Source organism: Nannobrachium achirus, assembly GCF_963921795.1.
Source record: "Nannobrachium achirus genome assembly, chromosome: 16".
NCBI classification, from domain to species: domain Eukaryota; kingdom Metazoa; phylum Chordata; class Actinopteri; order Myctophiformes; family Myctophidae; genus Nannobrachium; species Nannobrachium achirus.
Window position 1 is genome coordinate 4,773,242 of NC_137823.1, and position 23,093 is coordinate 4,796,334.

A 23,093-nucleotide genomic window follows, 5' to 3' on the forward strand; every position below is an offset into this window, starting at 1 on the left:
GGCTCACTATGGAAACACTCTGCTACACCAGTGGGTCTCAAAGTGTAATTGAGTGGGTTCCAAATGTCCCCATACAGGTGTATAACTCTGACAGTGCAAATGGAGGCAAATGGACCTGCAAGGGTCCATTTGATTCCATTTGTTGATTCCATTTGTACAGAGTTATGGGGGTCCTTGAAATTAAAGAACCACTGTACAATAAATCAAACAGACCCTTCATTAGTATCATCAGTAACACCTGTGAAGGAAGTCGAAAGACACCCGGAAGTAGAACAAAATGGCGTATATGCATAGAGCCTATTACTGTCAAGCCCCCAGAACCCAGGGCTAGATTTGAAGCAACCCCGATGGTGGCCAAAGTTGGAACTGCAGCCTAAAAGCGCATTTTGGCCCCGCCCCCTCCACTCCAGACAATCCTTCCTCTCTGCTTCCTCTGAGTGGAGAGCAGCGTGATGTCATTTTGGCCACACTAGGTAGTGGGGCCATCCCCCAGAATGCACCTGGATTAGCTACATGCTAGCACGTAGCCGTTGCTTCAAAACGCCACTGAGCACATGCATTGAAATGATAGTGGGGCGGGGCCGGTCCGCTCTCTATTGTTTATATACTCTATGATTACTGTATATCTGTGGTCTAGTCATAGACTGGGTCTAGTATGCGGCGCGCCCCTAGTGGCGAGAGCCGGGATTGCACCAACTAGGCGGAGTTGAAAGGTCACAGTTTCGTCAACAAACATGGATGCTCCCGTGGAAACAGTACCTCCTGTAGCTAGCAAGAGCACCAGAGACTGATACAAAGCAAAAAAATGGACTTTGAAGCGAGAAAAATAACCGGAATAATAACTGATCCTATATGTGCTGTTTTGAGCTGGACATACAATCGAAAATGGAATAAATTGCTGCTTTGGCCAAAACAACTCCTGGATCACCCTGAAGGCTTCCAAAACATCATTTCAAAGGTAGGAAAGTTGTTTTTGACCGAAATTCCCCTTTAACTTGTTTTTGTCCCAATCAAAACATGCTAACACGGCACCACTTCACATATGTCTTTATGCTCATGGCTTTGTCCAACTGATCTGCATTGCACTCAAATATAACAACCCCACTCCTGGTGACCCGCAGTGACTTAATTCGTCCCACTTTCTCAACAATAAACTTGGCAACATCATGTTGGTTACTGAAAATGCCATCGACCTGCGTCTCTGCTCGCATTCCAACAAGACACCTCTCTTCCTGGTCACTCTCTTAACAGTAACTGCCCGTTGTTTTCTTCCTTTTCCTTTCATTCCTGCTCTCACACTCTTGATTTTCCATCTCCTCTTCTGACTCAGCCATTTAGAAAAAAATGTGTCTCTCGACAACCACACATCTCCTCTCCACTACAGTGAAATCTTAAAGTGACGCCACCTGGTCTGAGGCCCTAAGGTAGATGCAGAATAGATAAGACCCACATTTAGAATGACCTGGTCTGAGGCCCTAAGGTAGATGCAGAATAGATAAGACCCGCATTTAGAATGACCTGGTCTGAGGCCCTAAGGTAGATGCAGAATAGATAAGACCCACATTTAGAATGACCTGGTCTGAGGCCCCAAGCTAGATGCAGAATAGATAAGACCCACATTTAGAATCAACATTTTTAACTCAAATCTTTGCTTCTGGGGGTCCCCGGAACAACATATTTTGAGATGAGGGGTCCGTGGTCAAATACATAACATTTTGGGGGTCCTTGACATGAAAAAGTTTGAGAACCACTGATATAGTATTTTTTTTTCTCGTTGTCTTCTGATTTAGAAGACATTTGTAGAATCGACCTATAGATAGTCAGTTATCAAACTTTGTGAAGTCAAGGACCCTCAAAAAGACATGTATTTGGCCACGGACCCCCATCTCAAAATATGTTGTTCCAGGGACCCCCAGAAGCAAAGATTTGAATTAAAACTGTTCACTCTGAATGTGGGTCTTGCCTTAAGCTAGATGTAGAATAGATACACGCATCTGTCATACAATGTGGACAAATAGCCGATCTACAAGCTCACAATGTGTCGCAACGTGACGCATTGTGAGCTTGTTGCTTGTAGATCTGCTATTTAAAAAAAATGTTTCTACATTATATTCATTGGAAAACCTGTGAAATGAGACATTCTGCATAATGAGTACTTTCTACTATTGGTACTTTAAGTACATTTTGATTTTGATACCAATACTTTTGTACTTTTACTACTGCGAACCGGATCCCATCGTTCATTTCAAAGAGGCGTTCAAAAGACTCGATTCATTCACAAACGTCTCACCTCTGGTTCCTTAGCTCAGTGTTTCTCAACCACTGTGCCTGGGGACCTTTGGTGTGCCCCTGTCAGATCTGCTGTTTTCACTACTGTTGTGCGACAGCCTTGTATGATGAAGCAGGGCTTTACTTTGCAAAGAAACGTACACATTTGAAACTTCGGAGATACAAGGTCCATATTTTTTACAGTCTATCAGTAACATGCAGATCTTTGTGTTGTTCTGTATCCAAGAAAACTTAGCTTTTTGTGTATAAAAATGTCCCCAGGATTATTAAACTATAGAAGCCAAAGTAGTTGAAAAATAATCATTATATTCATCCTGATTCATCAATCCTGATTGTGTGTGTGTGCGTATACATACGTGTGTAAGAACATGTAAAAACAACACACACTCAGTGTAGTTCCATGTAAAAGATTTTAATGATCAACGTTTTGGACAAGTTGTCTTCATCAGGGTGTTGATGTACAAATATTTACAGTGACTTTAACCTCATGAACCCTGGTCTCTGTTTAGGACAAGTTATCACACTGTTACTGTACATTCAGAAATAGTGGAAATAGCAGATCTACAAGCTCACAAGATGTAGAGCCGTGGTTCTCAATCTTTGTAATTTCAAGGAAACCCAATAACTCTGAGAGTGTCCATTTGGTTCCATTTGTACACTCTCAGAGTTACAAACCCGTAAGGGTCCATTTGGTTCCATTTGGACAATCTCAGAGTTACAGACCTGTAAGGGTCCATTTGGTTCCATTTGGACACTCAGAGTTCCAGACATTTAAAGGTCCATTTAGAACCTCCTCAAGGGATCCCTGGACCACACTTTGAGAACCACTGGTGTAGAACATGGGTCCATATATGGCCGTGTGTTTACAAACATTCAAAACTATTCCGAAATAGTGAAAATATCAGAGCTACAAGCTCACCAGGCGTAGAGCATTGGTCCATATGTCAGTGTGTTTTCAAAAATTTTAATTTGAAAGACATTTAAAAATAACAGATCTACAAGCTCACAACGCGTCACATCGTGCCGCGCTGTGAGCTTGTGTGTAATAGAATGAATATTTAACTGAATGGGCTAGTAATGCCTTGACGTGTCAGAAATCGATTGCTCATGCCTTCAGTTCTTCAGTCTGTCTGTAGGGGGAGCCACAGCCAACATTCTTCATTCAATACAACCACTTGAATGAGAAAAGACGTGTCTGTGTTGTTTCACACACACATATTATATTCTCCCCTGTTTCAGGGGTACAACATCATGGAGGCACTGCTGAGATGATGATGTGAGGACCACCTTCTATCTACAAGGACCCCTTCCATCAATATCTCCCCAAAACAACCCAGGCAGCAGAGGACAAAGTGGCTATAGCAGAGGGCGTAAAGTGAATGGTACGTGTGCATTCTGAGGTGAACGTACATTGACATTGTGAAAACTCTCTACGCCAGCACTGTTGTCCACCTACCTGTTTGAAAATGGAGTCACCATTGGAGACCCTCCACCTAGAGATTAAAGGAGCATTGTATAGACTCACCTCAGACCAATTGATAAAAGTCATTGACTTTCTGAAGATCTCAGGGCCAGGAAAAGAGAATGTGACCGGCAAAACACGCAATGCTCTTATCTCACATGTCATAAGATATGTTGAGAGCAGTGACTTGGAGAGTCTCGAAGATGAGGGAATGTCAGAGCTGCTAGTGTTAAGGGATATGATAAACAGTATTGACGTGATCAGTGAAATTAGTTCATCAGCCAAAAAAGAAGAGGAGCAGGAAAGATTACAAAGGGAGCTAGAGGCACTGAAGCTGGCTCTGCAGCAGAAGGAAGGCGAAATACAGGGTTTGGTGACCAAAAAGGTGGACTCTACTCTAGACCACAGCTTAACTCAAAATAACATGGCACAGGCTCATCCAGATCCCTGGCGCAAAGAGTACAAAGAGGTCAAATAGGAGAACTCGGACAGAAAGACAGGCTCACGTTTTCTAGTCTGGCGCGCCAAATCGAGAATGGGCTGAGTAAAGGTTATCCAGAACTGGAAATAGTGGATGCTGTGATCAGGGCTATCGTACCAGGTCTGCAACTGCGGAGTTACCTTGAGGGAAAAAAAGATCTGACCTTACCTACCTTACGAAGGATCCTCAGGTCTCATTATCAGGAGAGGAGCGCAACAGAGCTGTATAAACAACTCACCGCTGATGTCCAGGGCCAAAAGGAGACCCCGCAGAACTTTCTCCTGCGTGCAATGGACTTGAGGCAGAAAATACTGTTTGCCTCTCAGGAGGCAGAGTCTGGCCTTAAGTACGATCCTGTACTAGTACAGAGCCTTTTCATGCATACAGTACTCACTGGCCTACAAAGCGACAGTGTAAAGAGTGACCTACAACCTTACCTCCTACAGACATCTACCTCAGATGAGTTGCTCCTGGAGAAACTTAATGTTGCATGCTCTAATGAAAAAGAGAGGCATGATAAGAAGAGACTGAACTTACCTCCTCGTCCTGCTAATGTTCATGTAGTTCAGTCCAATGATATTTCTGGTGAAAAGAAATGTAACCCTCAACAGCAGGCAACCACGCCCTCACCTGATTTGTTAACAGAGCTTAAAGAGTTACGATCAGATATGGTGATGTTAAAGGATCTGAAAGCTGAGGTGGCCCACATCAGAGAAAGTATCCAGAAGACAACACAGGGGCCACAGCAATATCAGCCGGCTGGCAGAGAACAGGACAGCATGACAGCCTACCACCCAACGCATGTACAGTATCCTCCCATGACTAGAGAACATGAAAATATGCCAGCCCACAATCACCCGTCAGGGGCAGCACAGGGGCACTGGCCCGCTCAAGGATCGACACCGATGAGAGAAACTGCACAGTTCCAACAGCGATTTGCACCCCAACGGTTCTACCCAGCACCACGTGCCCGGCCTGTATGTTTCAACTGCAGACAGAATGGGGTGGAGTACTGCCAGCATTGCACCAACTGTGGAAGCAGTGAGCACTACCGGGCAGGCTGCAAAGTGTACAGAGATCCAAGAGCAACTCGTGAGAGTCCTTTAAACGAAGATCGGTCGCTTCCACGGGACCGGGAGTGACCAGTCAAATAAATGGGTCCCAATGCTGTCTGAATTGTGGAAGAAAAGAGGAAAACCAAACATTGAAACAGTGCTGTCTGTAAGAAAACATTTTACTGTTCAAAAGAATGTCAAGTTATGCACTGGTCAGAACATAAAAACAGCTGTACACCATCTAGCTGCTCAAGAGAAGAAAGACAAAGAACTTCCACATGTCACAAGGTTAATGAGGAAGGCAGGAACAGTCAAGGAAGAAATAACTCCACAGTGATTGATTTGGTGGGAAAGAAATGTCTCATTGAAGCATACTTACAAGGACAGAGAACTCGGATGCTATGGGATACAGGCTCACAGGTGTGCGTTATAGATGAACAATGGAAAACGGAACACTTACCTGGTGTAAAGCTGAAAGATATTGCAGAGATTATTGACCCACTTGACCCCTTACAGCTTGAAGCAGCAAATGGAACTGAAATGCCCTATGTTGGTTATATTGAAGTGACCTTCAGTCTGGCAGCTGATGCTAAAGAGCTCCTCATCCCAGTGTTGGTGTTGAAAGGTAACCAGCAGCCTCGCCCCATACTTGGGTTTAATGTTATTGAGTGCATTGTCCTAAACAGTCAACAGGATCAGGCAGAATACACTCACACAGAGAACTTGGTGAAGACAGTGGAGACGGCTTTTCCAGGGTTGAAAAAGAACCAAATAAGGGCTTTTATCAACGCAGTGAGTACAGAACAAACATGTGAGTACCCAGTAAAAACAACGATAGGGAGGATCAGTGTGCCAAAACATAGTGCTGTTCAGGTGGAATGTCGGGTGCATTCAAGGCCCTTTGAAGAGGACACAACGCTCATATTTGAGCCAGATGAGAAGCAGCAATGGCCAGAAGGGCTTGCATTTTGTGATACCCTCTTATTAGTCAGAAAAGGAGCTTTTCCATATGTCATCGTGGATGTGCAGAACCCCACCAACCACGATATCATCTTAGCAGGGAAAACCCTCATTGGCACCGCACAGCCCATCAAGTCAATATATCCAGCCAGTATACTCGAAAAGGCTTGCCCACCTGTTACTGTAAATCACATCCAGAATCAGGGGGTCAACAAGAATGATAGCAGTGAGGAGCTGTGGGACCCTCCTGTTGATCTGAGTCACATGGGTGAAGAACAGAGGGAAATAGTAAGTCAAATGCTACGAGAAGAATCCAGCTCATTCTCCAAATCTGATAGTGACATAGGCTGTATTGAACAGTTGCACTTGAAGATCTCGTTGAAAGACAGTGACCCAGTGGCACGAACGTATGTGTCTGTCCCGAAGCCTTTGTACCAGGAAATGAAAGAATATATACTTGATTTAATCGCACAAGGCTGGGTTGAGAAATCAAACTCATCCTATTCTTCTCCTGTGGTGTGCGTAAGAAAAAAAGATGGCACTTTGCGCTTATGTATTGACTACAGGGAGTTGAACAAAAAGACTCACCCTGACCGCCAACCCATCCCCAGGGTACAGGATATCATGGATAACTTGGGAGGCAACACCCTGTTTTCATTATTGGACCAAGGAAGAGCTTACCACCAGGGGTTCATGGCCAAAGAAAGCAAGCACCTGACAGCTTTCGTGACCCCTTGGCGCTTGTATGAGTGGGTTAGAATCCCATTCGGGCTCATGAATGCACCTGCAGCATTCCAACGCTGCATGGAGGAGTGTTTAGGTGATTTAAGGGATGAGATATGTGTTCCATATCTGGATGACACCATCGTCTTCAGTAAAACATTTGAAACCCATATCAACGATGTCAGAAGAGTGTTACAGCGCCTGCGACAGTATGGGATCAAACTTAAGCCGAGCAAGTGCGACCTATTCAAGACCCAGGTCCGGTACCTTGGGAGAATTGTGTCTGCAGCACTGGCGCCTATTCAATAGAGCCAAGGGGAGCAATGGCTCCCCCTATCTGCCAGTCGGGGGAGCCCGGCTCCCCCTCCCTCCTGTTATTTATTTACGATCATATAATCACAAAATGTGATTAAGAAGAAGAACGTCAGAAATTCGCCTTGTTTGACCCTTTGAAGCACCCATAGCATGGCTTCTAAACCAATCACAGCGAATGGGGGGCGGGAGGTAGAGGTCTACTGGTTTCTCAACCAATCACAGTGACTGTCTGAACCTCTGTCTGACAGCGCGCTGCACAACAAACAACATGGCATGGCTTTATCTAAATAACAGAATGAAACAGTTGTTTCACAGTGGAATATGCTACCTGGGGTTAACTACAGACATCCATAGGACATGTGGATAGCTTTTACATTTACCATACGTGAACTAAACTTTTTGACGCTGTTCAAAGAATCTGGATGACATGACACGTTGTGTTGTGTGCCTCTACTTTCTTCTGGGCACCTCAATATAAAATTGGATATTTTCTTGTCATTTTCTCAAGGTAAGACATGGCTTTATTTAACTAACTGTTCACTGTGTGTGGAGTTAGCCAGCGTCTTCTCTCCTCCTCCATGTGTGTGTGTGTGTGTGTGTGTGTGTGTGTGTGTGTGGGTGTGGGTGTGCGTGCGTGCGTGCGTGCGTGCGTGCGCGCGCGCGTGTGATGCGATGCGATGCTTGCTTGCTTGTAAATATTGGTAGCTGCTGGTTGCAGATCTTTGGTCATGGTTGACTTGTGGTCAGTGTGGTTGTGTTGTGCGCACATTGTGTGTTGGCTTGTTGGGTGCCCCGCGGACCGCGGTGCGTGTCCGAGCAGTGCTCGACTCGGGACTCCGAGAGGGGGGGGGGGGGTGTTTGGCTTTAACACAGAACACTTTAACAGAACGGGAACTTTTGGAATTTGAGTGGCTCAGAATCAGATGGAGGAGAAATTGGGACAACAATGAACAGAACTGACTGCCTGGAGTTAGCATAACATATCCAATGTGAAGCCCCAAAGACACCCGAAAATGACTTAATAAAGGAAACCCGTTTTAGTCGACTTTATACCCCAAAATACTCATTTTAGACGACTTTATAACCGCGAATAACCGATTTTTCGCGGCGCCGCTTTGCGGCGCCAAAAAGAAAAAAAAAAGAAAAAAAAGGATTTGTGCTCCCCCTAGTGGGGACAGAGTTAGGCGCCGGTGGTCTGCAGAAGGTAGCAGAATGGACCCTGCCGATACTGCATCAGTAAGGGCTCTGAAAGACACAAGGCCGAAGACTGTTGGTGAGCTGAGAGGAATTATGGGCCTCTTAAGCTATTATAGGCAATATATAAAAGACTTCTCACGCATCGCCAGCCCGCTCTATGACCTACTCAAAGGGCCAGAGGAAGGAAACAAGAGACAAGATAGGGGAAGAAAGCTGGACACAAAAGCAAAGTCCAGAGGGATACCATCAAACACACCAGTCAAGTGGACAGAAACGCACCAACAAATCCTAGAACAGCTGATTGACTGTTTAGTTCAGCCTCCAGTCCTTGGATTCCCAGACTTTTCTCAGCCTTTCATCCTTCACACGGACGCATCCAACAAAGGTTTAGGAGCTGTGTTATATCAGCGGCAGACTGGGAAACTCCGTGTCATTGCGTATGGATCACTAACCTTGACAGCACCAGAGAAGAACTACAATCTCCATTCACGGAAATTGGAGTTTCTGGCTCTTAAATGGGCGATCACAGAAAAGTTTCGTGATTATTTATACTACGCCTCTTTCTTCACAGTGTACAGTGATAATAACCCACTTACATATGTGTTATCCACTGCCAAATTAAATGCAACAGGAAGTCGGTGGGTCTCGGAACTTGCTGATTTCCATTTCAGCATTAAGTATCGCCCAGGGAAAGAGAATATAGATGCGGACAGTTTGTCAAGGATGCCCATAGACATGGAGACACTAATGCGACACTGTACGGAGGAGATGTCATTTGATGCAGTGGGAGCAACTGCACAGGCAGTAGAAGCACAGCAAGAATCTGACATATCATGGTCAATGGCTATCTCGGCTACGTGTGCAGTGACTACCAGAAATGCACCGATCATCTCATTTACCACAGCAGAGATACAACAGAGCCAGAGAGACGACCAGAATATAGCACCGGTGGTGCAGTACAAACTGTCAGGAACGAGACCAGTTGGGAGAGAACTGAGAAGTCTCAGCATGCAAAGTCGATGCCTGTTAAGGGAGTGGGATAAGCTTGAGCTATGTGAAGGGTGGTTATGAATATATACTTGTAATCATTGACCACTTCACTCGCTTTGCCCAGGCGTATGCTACCACAAATAAGTCCGGGAAAACGGTGGCTGATCGGATCTTTAATGACTATGCCCTCAAATATGGTTTTCCGGCGAGAATACATCATGATCAAGGTGGCGAGTTTGAGAACCAACTCTTCTCCCAACTGAGCAAGTACTGTGGTGTCGCTGGGTCGAGGACAACACCTTACCACCCACAGGGAAATGGACAAGTAGAGCGTTTTAATCGCTCTTTAATCCAGATGTTGAAGACGCTTACTGACCAACAAAAGACAAACTGGAAGGATTCTTTGAATAAGCTGATATACGCATACAATTGCACTCGATGTGAAGTAACCGGATACTCCCCATTCTACCTCCTCTTTGGGCGGTCCCCACGATTACCCATCGATATGCTATTCAACTTAAATCCTGAACCAAGGAGTGGCAGTCTCAGTGACTATGTGGAGAAATGGAAAAGGGGATGGAAGAGGCCTATAAGATCACCCAAGAAAACATGCATAAAGCTACAGTAAAGAGCAAGGGAGCTTATGATACCAAAGTGAGAAGCTCAGCATTGTACCCAGGGGACCGTGTTTTAGTGAGGAACATGACACCTCGCGGAGGCCCAGGCAAGTTAAGAAATCATTGGGAAGACTCTATCCATACTGTTGTTCGTCAAGTTGGAAAAGATGTACCAGTCTATGAGCTAAAACCAGAACAAGGAAAAGGGAGATCTAGGGTATTACATCGCAATCTTCTCTTGCCCTGTGACCACCTGCCACTGGAAGTTCCAGTACAACCGCACATGAAACTGAAACCACGAAGAAAAACATCAGAGACAAAGAAATACATGGTTGAAGAGGATGACGAGGATGATGAAGAGGAGGAATATTACTTTGTGGATTCACCACTTCAACAGCCATGCCAGTCACCGAATCAGCAGGGACATGTCCCAAGTGAGACTGAAGTAGAAGAGCCCGTTGACAATTGGCAGTCTCAGTCAGAAGGCATAGGTGATTGGGGGGAATCATTTGACTACTTACCTGAACACGAGGAGAACCCAGAGGAATACTTACCTGAGAGTGAAGGAAGCCAAGTGGAATATTTACCTGAGAATAATCAAATGGAGAACTTACCTGTGGGAGAATACATACCTGAGAACAATCAAATGGAGAACTTACCTATGGGAGAAGTACCCCAGTCATCAGTTCAAGATATCGAGGAGGAGCAACGATCTCACCGACCTCAGAGAGAGCGCAGATCACCAAAGATCTTCACGTATGACCAACTTGGAAATCCAACTTGTCATGACATAACAGCGCTGCCTTACTATGCAAATACCCAAGTGCCATGGACAGTTCCGATGCTGCCATACTACTACCGGCCTCCTTTCATATATGGGATATAGACTGTTGAATGCACACGTTTTCATCTACAATCCTTGTCATAAACTGTGACTCACTCGTGGACTTGTGACAAAGTCGGATGATAAATACAGCAAACCATTAACGAGGGTATAAAAAGAGTTCCAGAGTTGTGAGCACTGACACCGATAACAAGGGCATAAAAAGAGTTCCGGGGTGTCATGATGCATTGACATTTTGTGAGGTGTGAATTTCAGAATATGATACTTGCAAAAGAGTTCCAGAGTTGTGAGCACTGGCACCGATAACAAGGGCATAAAAAGAGTTCTGGGGTGCCAGGATGCATGTCATTTTGTGAAATGTGAATTTCAAAATGTAATATTTGTCAAAAGAGTTCCAGATTGTAAATGTGTACTAAGGGTCAAAAGATCACAATGTTGAAGACAACATTTATTTTTGAGGGGGAGTGTGTAATAGAATGAATATTTAACTGATGGGCTAGTAATGCCTTGACGTGTCAGAAATCGATTGCTCATGCCTTCAGTTCTTCAGTCTGTCCGTAGGGGGAGCCACAGCCAACAATCAATACAACCACTTGAATGAGAAAAGACGTGTCTGTGTTGTTTCACACACACATATTATATTCTCCCCTGTTTCAGGGGTACAACACTTGTAGATCTGATATTTTCAAAAGCCCAAACCATAAAATCATGCATAACAGGTTAATGATCAACAATAGTATTTTTAATTAATAACATGAAATACATTCTGCATAACGAGTACTTTTACTTTTGCTACTTGAGTATATTTTGACACTAATACTTTTGAACAAGTAGAATTCAGAACGCTGGTAACAGTTATTTCTACATTGTGGTATTTCTACTTTTACTCAAGTCCAAAATATATGAGTACTTCTACCAGCACTGCAGCACCTGACCCCCCCCCCCCCCCTCTCTCTCTGTCTGTCTGTCTGCCCCCCTCTCTCTCCCTCCCTCTCGTCCGTCCGTCCGTCCGTCGGTCCGTCCGCCCCTCCCTTCCTCCCTCCCTCCCCGTTCATCCGTTTGTTTGTTCGTCTCTCTCTCTCTCTCTCTCTTTCTCTCTCTCTCTCTCTCTCTCTCTCTACCACATCTTACACAGCTCTGCTGTATCTAAATAACTATAACACCCTATCCCTGCATACAGAGGTTGTGTGAAGGTGGTGTGAACTGTATGGAGGAGGGTCATGGTGTCAGTAACACTGTAAAATGACAGAGTCCCTGCACTGTGATCCAGGTACACCCCCACTCTGCCTCTGGAGGGACAATCTCCTGACACTGCAGTGTGAACATTGTTGTGTCTGAACGAGTAGCTTCCATCATCGCACTCTAAACGCCATGACTTGCTATTGTCTCCAAACAATGACTCAGCATAACCCTGTCTGTTGATGTCTTTATAACAGACTGCTATACGGACCCAATCTCCACTCCATTCCACTTCCCAGTAGGACCTCCCACCTTCACACAGACTCTCTTTACTCAACACCTGCTCCCTAGAGGTGAATCTCTCTGGATGATCAGGGTAACCTTGGTGTTGTCGTGTTCTAGTCACCTTTCTGTCCTCCTCTGACAGGGAGAGGTAGTTGCTCACTGTGTTCACATCCAGTGAGAGTGAACAGGAATCTGTGAGAAAACACATGACAAAACATCACAACTAATTAAAACCTCATCAATATTATTATTGTTGTTTATAGAGTTTACAGTTTTATTGTCACCGTTGCGGGGGGGGGGGGGGGGGGGGAGGGGGGGGGGAGTAACAGCCAGCTGTTTGTTTTGGACAGACAGACAGGGTACTTAGCATTAGCAACTTAATTCATTATAGACCCCCAAGAACAGATAATTATGGTCTTTAGGTGCTGTTTAGGCTCCAATAACATTTCGTTTTTATTTGTTTTTCAATCAGACTTTTTCACCATTTATCAGACGTTAGAATGCAGAGAGTATCCACAGGGTATCCACGGGGTATCCTGTTTCCGTGCACTTTGATGTACGCATGCACCGATATCTGTCGCCTCGAATATTATATTCCCCTCACGGGAATCGAACCCAAGCCGTGGGTTTGTTGCATCCGTGCTCTACTGACTGAGCTAATGAACGGATGATGTGACTCCTTTTTTGTGCATTTATCTTTGACGTGGATAGTGGGGTAGACGTGCAGTGGGGTAGACGTGGATAGTGAGGGACTGAATATTTACTATTCTGTCCATAACGGCACATATCTCGGTAGCGCGGCTGAGTGGGATTGGTCGCCGGTATTGGGCGGGTCATCGGCGCCCAATACCGCGCCGCTCCGTCGGGGTCTGTGGCGTGGAGCGTTACACCGGGGAACAGAGAATCCATGGCATCTAGTTCGATGCTGGAATTCAGCTCAGTTTTTATTATTGTGTACCTCTGAGGTTGACCACTAGATGTCGACATTTCACTACAAATCAAGCCACTGTTTCATTGTTTTTTTATCAACCGTCCACTGCGAGATACCGGGATACCCAGTATCCGGTATCTACGGATACCTCTGCATTGAAGCGTCTGAAAACATGTGAATATTTCGCATTAAGTGCGTTGATATCATCCAAAACAGGTGCACAGGTATGTGCAGTTGTGCATTAGATTTACACAGAATGCCACAACGCCACTAACCACAGTCATCAATGTGCCTAGAATGCCTGATTTCATTGTATTTGGACATCTTTGATCCAATGACAGCCAAAGCTAAAAAATTAGCGTATTAGCATCGCCTGTTTAAAGCGTCATTTATGCATGAATTAGTCATTTCTGACATAGGCAAACCAATCGTTTTGATGGCCAGGTAACCTGTTAATATATGGGGATTATAGAGGATTAGTTTTTAGATCATCTGATAACTGATTTGAATGTGTACAGGGCTGTACAGGGCTGACTGATAGTTAGCTAGCTGGAGCTAGCTAGCAGCTCCGTTTTTATATTTGTATTCATTACAACCTGACAGGACAGCTAGGCTATTTAACATGACAATGCTTGTTTATTGTCATGGATGAAGGCGTGAAGTTTACATCCATGTGTGTGATGGGGCTTGTCTGTATGTCTCAGTGAACATTGTTATGCAAATACTTCAAAACGTTCACTATTAGGCTATTCTATTTTAAACAGCCTATCTTCAAGCTTGTAGATCGGCTATTTTCAACCAGCTGATGTAAAGGTTTTAAAGTGTCTAAAATTCTAAAATGCTGCATTAACAAAACATGGAGTATCATAATATGAGCATAATGTCTAAAGCTACAGTATGACTGGGGGGAGTGGGACTGAGTTACTAGGGCCCAAGGTGGGAGGCCTTAATTTTTTTATACTTTAGCTATTGAAAAACAGCAGATATACAAGCTCACAGCGCGGCACCGAATATATGTATTTGTTATGCAAACATTTGCAAACAATTTTGCTTCTGGGGGGTCCTTGGAACTAAATATTGAGCCAAATACATATCATTTTGGGGGTCCTTCACATGAAAAGATTTGAGCACCACTGACAGTTTTGCACAAATGTTCACAATTATTATATGAGCTACTTCAATGGTTTACTGTGTAAATAAGCCAAGTGCTTTCCTAGGATCTCCTTTTAGTTGACCTTGTACCAGTGAACTGTACCGTCATGAAACTGTACTTTTTTCTATGCAAACTCCTAATAAAGTCTTCAATCAATCAATCAATCTACAAGCTCGCAGCGTGGCACTCGCCGTATTTAAGGTAGGTAGGTAGGTAGGTAAGTACTGTGATGTGTTTACATCTTTAGCACATACACTTTAATGGGCTTTGGGCTGATATTCACATGTTTTCTAATGTTTAATGCACTTGCAGTTGACTACATGGTGACGACAGGCAATACCAAAGAGCCGGTTTCGGAAAAGACTTGTTTTTGGGGTGCAGCGCCTCACTAACTTGTTATTGGGGTTCAACTCCTCACGGCTCTCTATGCAAAGTGTCACCTAAATGTCTCTGTTGTAAAAGGTTCATGTGAGATGTCAAATTCACAATTCTACATTTCATGACAGTCCAGTTCAGTCCATCATACTACAGTGTTAGTGTGATATTGCTTTACTCTGCAACCATACTGTGGTTAAATTATTTCACACATTATGCAGTATGTAAAAAATATTTCCAATTAAATCGTTTTGTATTAAAGTATCAAATCACAAGTTGTCACTTGATCTCTTTTTGTAGGTGTTGCAGATTTTCCAGCTAGCCCCACACCCAAACTCCACCCAAACTCCACCATCCTCAGAGGTGTGAAACTAGACAACAAAGCACCTCTTAAGATGGTCCTCCACCGTGTCCTCACCTCACTACTAGAGCAGTGGTTCTCAACCTTTTCAGGCCGCGACCCCCAAAATAATCATATTTTAACTGTGGACCCCCCCCCCACCCTGATAAGCAATAAGAGTTGAGGCATTACATTTTGTTCAATTGTGAAAATAGCAGACCTACATTGTGAGGCGCTGTGAGCATGTAGATCAGCTATTTTCACAACTTCTAATATTTGACAATTTGACCAATATATAATTCATCATTTTAGAGGTATTAAAAAGTCCTTAAATTGTCACTTTATAAATGTGCAGATACCCTCTATACACTTTAACTTTATGTTGGTTTGTTTACTGGTGAGTGAGAAAACAATGTTGTACATTAAGCTGGGGACCCCCCAAAATAATCTGGTGTGTCCCCAGGCCTGACCCACAGGTTGAGAACCACTGTACTAGAGGGTGTCAGGGAGGGTGAGGTGAGCCAGAGTCCCTGCAAAGGAGAAGGCTTGTCATTAGGAGGGCTGCCTTGTTTGTTTTTACCTTTAATTACAATAGACAATCTAAAAGTGCTATGTGACACGTGTGCTTGCAGATTTTATATTTTCACTACTTTGTGGTGAAGCAGGGCATTATGTGCATATTTGCACTATAGGTGCTCTTACAAAGGCTGCTGTAATTGTTTTTTCTTTTTATTCATTATTGTATTATATTGTTGTTGTTTGCACAGTAAACTGACTTAATGTCATTGTTCTCATTCTCATTCATATTATTATAAATGTACATTTTTGAAGATTATAAAACGAAAAGTAGGACCATCAGCATCCCTACAGTTGTGTCAGTTAAGTTTAGCTAAACTGGATCTCAGGTGATCTGAACACAGGTGCCATCAGCCTCTTTGATATCACTGAAACAACAGTGACGTTGTGAATTTGTTAACTTGACGTGACATTCATGCCATGGTGGCTTGTGGTGGGAATTCCTTTATTTTTGCCATGGACATGCAAATGAGTGGACAATATTGCAAGAAATACTTAAAGAGCTAGCCTTGAATGACCTATTACAGGTCTATAACTCTAGAGTCTCCCTTTTTACACTCTCAGAGTTATGGTTGTCCTTAGAAATGAAAGGGCTTGAGAAACGATTCAGTGGACTCCTAATGTGCCATAGGTACTGTTACAATGTTGTTTTCCAAGTCCGATGACACCTGTCCAGTACAGGCCTCAGACGCGCCTCTATTGGCTGCTATATCGTTGCTGTCCGGTGGAAACCTTGTATGTCCAAAACCTTTCCTTATATTGTTACTTAATAGCACCTTACATTTATGACATATTATGCTACATAATTATGTAAATTATTCCCCCTTAAGATACAGTAGCCTATGTCACGAGGTTGAGAGCTTAACGTTATTTAACTTTGTTTAACCACTTTAACTCCAGCATTACTATTCTGGGTGGAACATTCACCAAAAATAGCCGATCTACAAGCTCAAAACGCATCCCAATGGGACATTTTGTGAGCTTGTAGATCAGCTATCTTTGATGAAGAGATTTGATTTAGATAAAATACATCAATGAGTATACATACAAGTGTGTATGTCACATTTAATTTGGGTCAAACCCATGACCTTGTGGGCCAAAGTGACAGAAACTCAACACAAACACATGGCTACTAGACATGCAAATCATATGCAGACATGCAAACAAGTGACCCTCCCCCATTTGAGACCTGTCAATCACCCTAGGGCTCAGCCAATGGCGTCCACACGTTTACACACACATTTACATTCGGAAACCTCCACGGTACGCCTCACCCCCGAGGAGAGGAGAGGAGAGGAGAGGAGAGGACTTCCGGTCCTCACACAGCAGCGCTCACATATCAACTCTCACATGGTCTGTGAGTCTGCAGCTGGATGCTATTGGACAAGCTCACAGAGCAGTACGTACGCTGTGAGCTTGTAGATCTGATACCTTAAGTTCAGGGTGGAGCACTTTTTTCTGCATCTTCATCACAGAAGAATCTTTAAGGCCATTCAGTTTCAGGTGGAAAAAATAAATAAACTACCTTTTTTTTTTCAAATGAAAATGTAAACGGCTGAAAATGACCTGAACCGAACTTAAAGGAGTAGTTCACCTCCAATATACTTTTTTTCTATTGATTACTCACACCATGGAGACTTGAGTTGTCGCATTCCTAAGAGTGTGCGTGCGTGTGTGAATGGGTGTGAGTGTGCATTCCTAAGACAACAAATGTATTGTAGTAAATTTACCCCATTGATTCCGGATGAAATCTGGGTCTCCATACGGAATCAATGGGGGTAAATGTATTTATTTTTTATATTTGAATCTATTATTTTGGGAAAATTATCAACATTTGTCAACATTGTTACAATTTCATTTTTGAATCAAAAATAGTGAACAACCCTAACCCTAACCCTAACCGATGATTGAAAACATTTGACAGAGAAAAAAACACAAATTAAATCCAGGCCATTCATTATGAGTACTTTTACTTTTCTACCATAAGTATATTTTGGTGCAATACCTTTGTACTGTTACTCAAGTATAATGTTGAATAAAGGCCTTCCTGTTAATTTAACAGTGTATAAATGAACCCTTACTGTTCCATTTGGTTACATTAATACATTGTAGAGTATAAATTAACACTAAGGTAGCAGATGATCTCACAGTGAAAGTAGCAGATCTCACAATGCTTTGCATCGCAATGTGCTGTGAGCTTGTAGATCTGCTATTTTCAATATTGTTTTACAGTATATGTATAGGACTGAAATGGTCAGTGGTGTTAAGTAACGAAGTACATCTTACAGCGGCGTTCAAATGGGGGGCCAGCGGGGCAGATGCCCAGGGTGGCAAGTTGGCGAGGGCGGCAAGCAACGCCGATGAGAAAAGAAAATTCTCCCATAGCGTGACGCAGAGCCCTCTAGGCTCTGACATCAGTGGCATGAAGTAGGGGCTATCTGGCTACTTCTATTTCCAGTACAATTTCAAAATAAACATGTGTTGAATGATCGATAGTATAGATGAAAAAAAAGAAAGGCTCTTGTTTTGAAATGCGCTTCTGCGCACAGTTTAGAGAAGAAATGGCTTTCAATGGACGCCCCCATTTGACGGTCATCCGTCTCTCTCTCCCTGTGCGTCACGATGGTGCGTCGTGGACTCCTGATCAAAACAACGCAAGCATAAGGAATATACAACAAAACACCAAGACAAGACAACGTAGGCTATAAAGGCATTAAACAGCGTCCTCTCATCTTCAGCAGGACAGCAGCTGGTGAGTTGTGACTATATTAGAGTGATGATAAGATAATGCTGCTGGTTATTGTGCTAATGTTGCACTTTTGTGATGCCTTATTGGGTAGTAGTGGCTACAGAAGACCACTGTTTCCAAACACTGACCCATGCGTGGGTCGAGTCGCGGACACATTGTATGGGTCCTGACAATAGCCGATCTAGAAGTTTACAACGCCGCTTGAAGTGACTCGTTGTGAGCTTGTAGATCTGCATATATATGTTTTTTATTGATTTTTTCCCATTATTAAATACAGGACATAAGCCATGTTTCCATAAACCTATTCGAATTAGGGAAGCGAATTATCAGAAATACCCATTAAGACAAAGCGAATTTAGCATGTTTCCATTTGCGGGTGTCATTCGAATTAACGACGGTCGCATGAGTTGATCAGGATGATTTTTTTCAGACCGAACCGAGACGTGAGCACTGCACGTCTGACTACTGTGACTCGGTTGCTGTCTAGTAGTGGGAAGAAGGGGTTATCAGTCATCATCATGGTCCCAAATAACTTTTAAATATATTACAATTGGCGACGAGTCTCTTACGAAATTGGCAAGAGTTCCTCTCAATACATAAAGCTATATAACCTCTCCATCATCATCGGCAATAGTCAGTGGTGTCTGGTGTGTGTTCCCCACACTCCCGTGCCCCCACTGTTGCGCTCAGGTTCACCGGGAAGACCGCGGTCGCGTCACTGCACAGTGCTCATCCTGCAAGTCTCAGCGTCCTCTGGAAGGTGGCCGATCTGCAAGCTCACAACGCGACTCGGATGCGAGCTGCTGTGATCTTGTAGATCGGCGACTTTTGGCAGGCAACACAACAAGGGTTAGCCACGGATGTCTTGACTCCGGGAGGTGAAAGCGGGAGGAATTTACACACGGTCCGTGTCACTCTGTGTGTAACAAACAACCGGTTTGTTTTGTGGGCTAACGGACGTTAAGCGGCATTGGAAAGTGTTAAATTGGAGGACGATATGGACCCAGAACGTCATAATCTATTCGCATTTATTGTCTGACCCGTTTACATTCACAAATGCGCATTTAGTTTATTCGATAAAGCCTCAAAATCCACCTCCTCCAAGCGGATATATATATTTTTTTCGGATAATGAAAGTTTTTTGAAGTGTTTCCATAAAAAGATTTTGCGAATAAGCCGCTAATGCGCATTAAGTGGCTTTATGGAAACGCCACTATACAGGGATACTGTAAGACAACACATCAAAGAACAGAACACCACATACAACAAAATACAAGACAAAGCAAACCCTAACATGTACCCATCCACCCGCCCACCTGCCAGCCCTGGGGGGGAGTAATTAAAAATGTAAAGAATATATAATATGGGGAAAAAGAGAGGAAATATGTATATATGTTTTTGGTCTGATTTTTAACTATTACTAGTTTGGGTTTGGGTTACATTAAATTTCTCTTGGGTCACGGGCTAAAAGTTTTGGAACCATGCTTGCTGTAGACAGTGGCACCTGATACATGTGTTATCATATCCTTGGGATGGGACTGTTATCAAAATTGTCATACCTTAGCCAAGGCTCAGTAGTCAGACTACCAACTACCAGCAGCTGGGTAGTCCCAATATCAGCCTTAATATCAGCCTTGGTCCTGTCATTGCAATGCGCATGCGCCAACACACGAGGGGAAAAAAAAGTCACGCTGGGATTCGAGACTACAGGGTTGGGAATTCTAGCCATGCGTTCTTACTGAGGACGCTACTGAGATGGATGCGCTGCCCCGACATTTTTTTTTACAATTAGGTTTAGCCATAGTTTTACTGAGGTAAAGGTTAGGGTTAGGGTTAGGGTTAGGTTTAGAGTTAGGGTTAGGGTTAGGGTTAGGGTTTAGGGTTAGGCATAGTATTTTTCACCGCCGCGTCGCGTTCCGTTACCGAGTCATGTGTAAAACCAAGCAAAAAAAACAAAGACCGCCAGCTGCCTGGTTAGCTCAGTCGGTAGCGTCGGGGACTAGTAATCCGACGGCCGGGGTTCGATTCTCACTGACGGAGCGACCAGTATACTGTTCCTGTGAACGTGCGTTGGCGCATGTGCATTGCAATGACAAGTCTATGGGCGATAACACGGATCTACCAGCTCCTGGTAGTTAGTTGTCCGACTACTGAGCCTTGGCCAAGGCATGACAGGGGTGATAACAGACCCATCCAAGGGGAGGATAACACGGGAATCGGCTGACAGTGGTGTAAAGTAACTAAGTACTCAAGTATGTACTTTCGAGGTATTCGTAGGCTACTTTACTTGAGTATGTCCTATTTCCAATACATTTACTTCTACTCCACAGGGGAGTAAACCCCATTATATTAAGCGGTTCTGCCGCCATGTAGAACCGCTTTTAACCGTTCTTTTTTTTTTTTACTTTAAAAATGAATAATTTCCTGTGAAAAAATATATTTTTCTGCCCTGCGCCAAAGGGCGGCGCTCTACTGGTTCGCCCAGGGTGCCATATAGGCTGGGATCGCTACTGACATCTTATCTGTTTAGTACTGTTTGAGTCACTTTTACTGTACATGACTACTGTGTTTCCATTTATCAATCATTTGTACTTTTACTCCATTACATCTCAGAAGCAAATATTGTACTTTTTACTCCACTACAATTATTTGAAAACTGTACAGTATTATGTATGTTTAGATTACTATTAATACCTAAGATTAAGCCCTGCTTCATACTGTTATTCAAAAATATAAATATTTTTGAAAATAGTAGATCCACAAGCTCACAACATGTTACAATGCAATGAGTTGTGAGCTTGTAGATCTGCTATTTTTGACATTTGACAAATCAGAGGCAAATATATATAAATACTATACTTTTTACTCCACTACAATTAACACCCTTCAAGCACCAAGTCCTATTTGAAAATAGGTGATATACAAGCTCACATTGTGTCACATTGCGTTGTAAGCTTGTAGATCAGCTATTTTTGAAAATGTGTGAGGGAGTTAAAGAGGCTGTTCATTATGCAGTATGTTTGACTTTTGTGCCTTAAAGGGATATTTACTTAAAAAAAAAACGTTTGGTCCTTTTATCGTCTACTCAGACTTTTGGAAACACCCGGGACAGTTGTTGCTTGATTCAATATTTAGATGTTATCAGACACACCCCCTTCTTATACAAACCCATGGTAATTTCAAACTCCATTTTAACCATGATGGAGTTTTTATTTTTATCAAAAATACCGTCCTTTTTTCTGGGGACTCAGACTTCCCTCCGGGTACGTGAGCTGGCCGTGTTTTAATAAAAGTATTATTAGAAATAAATGAAAACAATTAATGAAAAAACACGTCCAACCAGGGACGTGCTGGGCCCTTGATTCAGCCCGGGAAAAAGAGTTGAGAGGCCCTCATTGCACGCTATAGAGAGAGATCTCTCTCTATAGCGCTGCTGCTGCTGCTACTTTGCCATTTCAGTTCGGGAGTTGTCCAGCTTTTCCCAATGGCCAGCACGTCCCTGCGGCCAACTCATGTATCCGGAGGGAAGTATGAGTCCCCAGAAAAAAATAATGGGTGTTTTCCATAGAGTATATATATAATAGAGAGCGGATCAGCCCCGCCCCCAGCTATCATTTCAATGCAAGTGCTCAGTGGCGTTTTGAAGCATGCGGAAGTAGCTAATCCAGGTGCATTCTGGGGGAAATTGGTCTCTACCTAGAGACTAAAATATTTGACGTTGAGACGTAATGACGTCACGAACGACGTCGCCGTCCATTGAACCCTATTGTAGACCCCAGCGGCACGCTCTTATGCTCGTGCATGTATGTTTCACCCCACCTGAAATTCCAGCTTTGGCCAGTAGACGCTTCAATGTTTACAAGCCGTTCTGGGGGCTTGGTGTTTTCAATGAATCTATCATGGTCAAAATGGAGTTTGAAGTTACAATGAATTGGTATAGGAAGGGGGCGTGTCTGATGAAATCAATAACAAAAATATCTAAATACTGAATCAAGCAACTTAAAGTGAGAGTAGCACAATGGCATCTACTTTGTCCCAATTTAATTGTTGCGACCGTAGGTCGCATTTACTACCAAAACCTCCACCGGCTGTCCGTCTGTCTGTGAGTGAGTCAGTCACACTTTTGCCCTGCTCATATCTCCACAACCGTTGCCCCCATCCATGCCAAATTTTGCACACACACTCCTTACCTGCCAAACTACAACCTCCAAGGACCCCCGGAGCTCCAGGGACCCCCAGGTGTAAAAGAATGTCCGTCCGACGTCCGTGAGGCACACGTCACACGTCACACTTTTGCCCTGCTCATATCTCCACAACCGTTGCCCCGATCCATGCCACATTTTGCACACACACTCCTTACCTGCCAAACTACAACCTCCAAGGACCCCCGGAGCTTCAGGGACCCACAGGTCCCTGGGGGACCTCCAGGTGTAAAAAATGACCAAATGTGCAAAAATGACCAAATGACCACCCCAACGGGGCTGCTCACGGGGAATTCCTGGGGACCACCCACTCCTGCTGCTCCAGAACGGATGCAAAAGTGGTGACGCCCCCAGTGGAGGACCCCCTCCA

The 23,093-nt window shown here is 43.7% G+C and overlaps 1 protein-coding gene across 1 annotated transcript in view; it reads right to left on the reverse strand.

The window, feature by feature from the left end:
* Positions 1-8,465: 8,465 nt before the first annotated feature.
* Positions 8,466-23,093, reverse strand: part of LOC308300354 (NLR family CARD domain-containing protein 3-like) — a gene marked incomplete at both ends in the record, with an annotated part of 28,918 nt that continues 14,290 nt past the window's right edge. The window contains 3 exons of the mRNA XM_080744171.1: positions 8,466-8,530; positions 10,611-10,643; positions 12,519-12,589. Coding sequence (XP_080600297.1) covers positions 8,466-8,530; positions 10,611-10,643; positions 12,519-12,589 — 169 coding nt within the window. The remainder of the gene's footprint in view (positions 8,531-10,610; positions 10,644-12,518; positions 12,590-23,093) is intronic.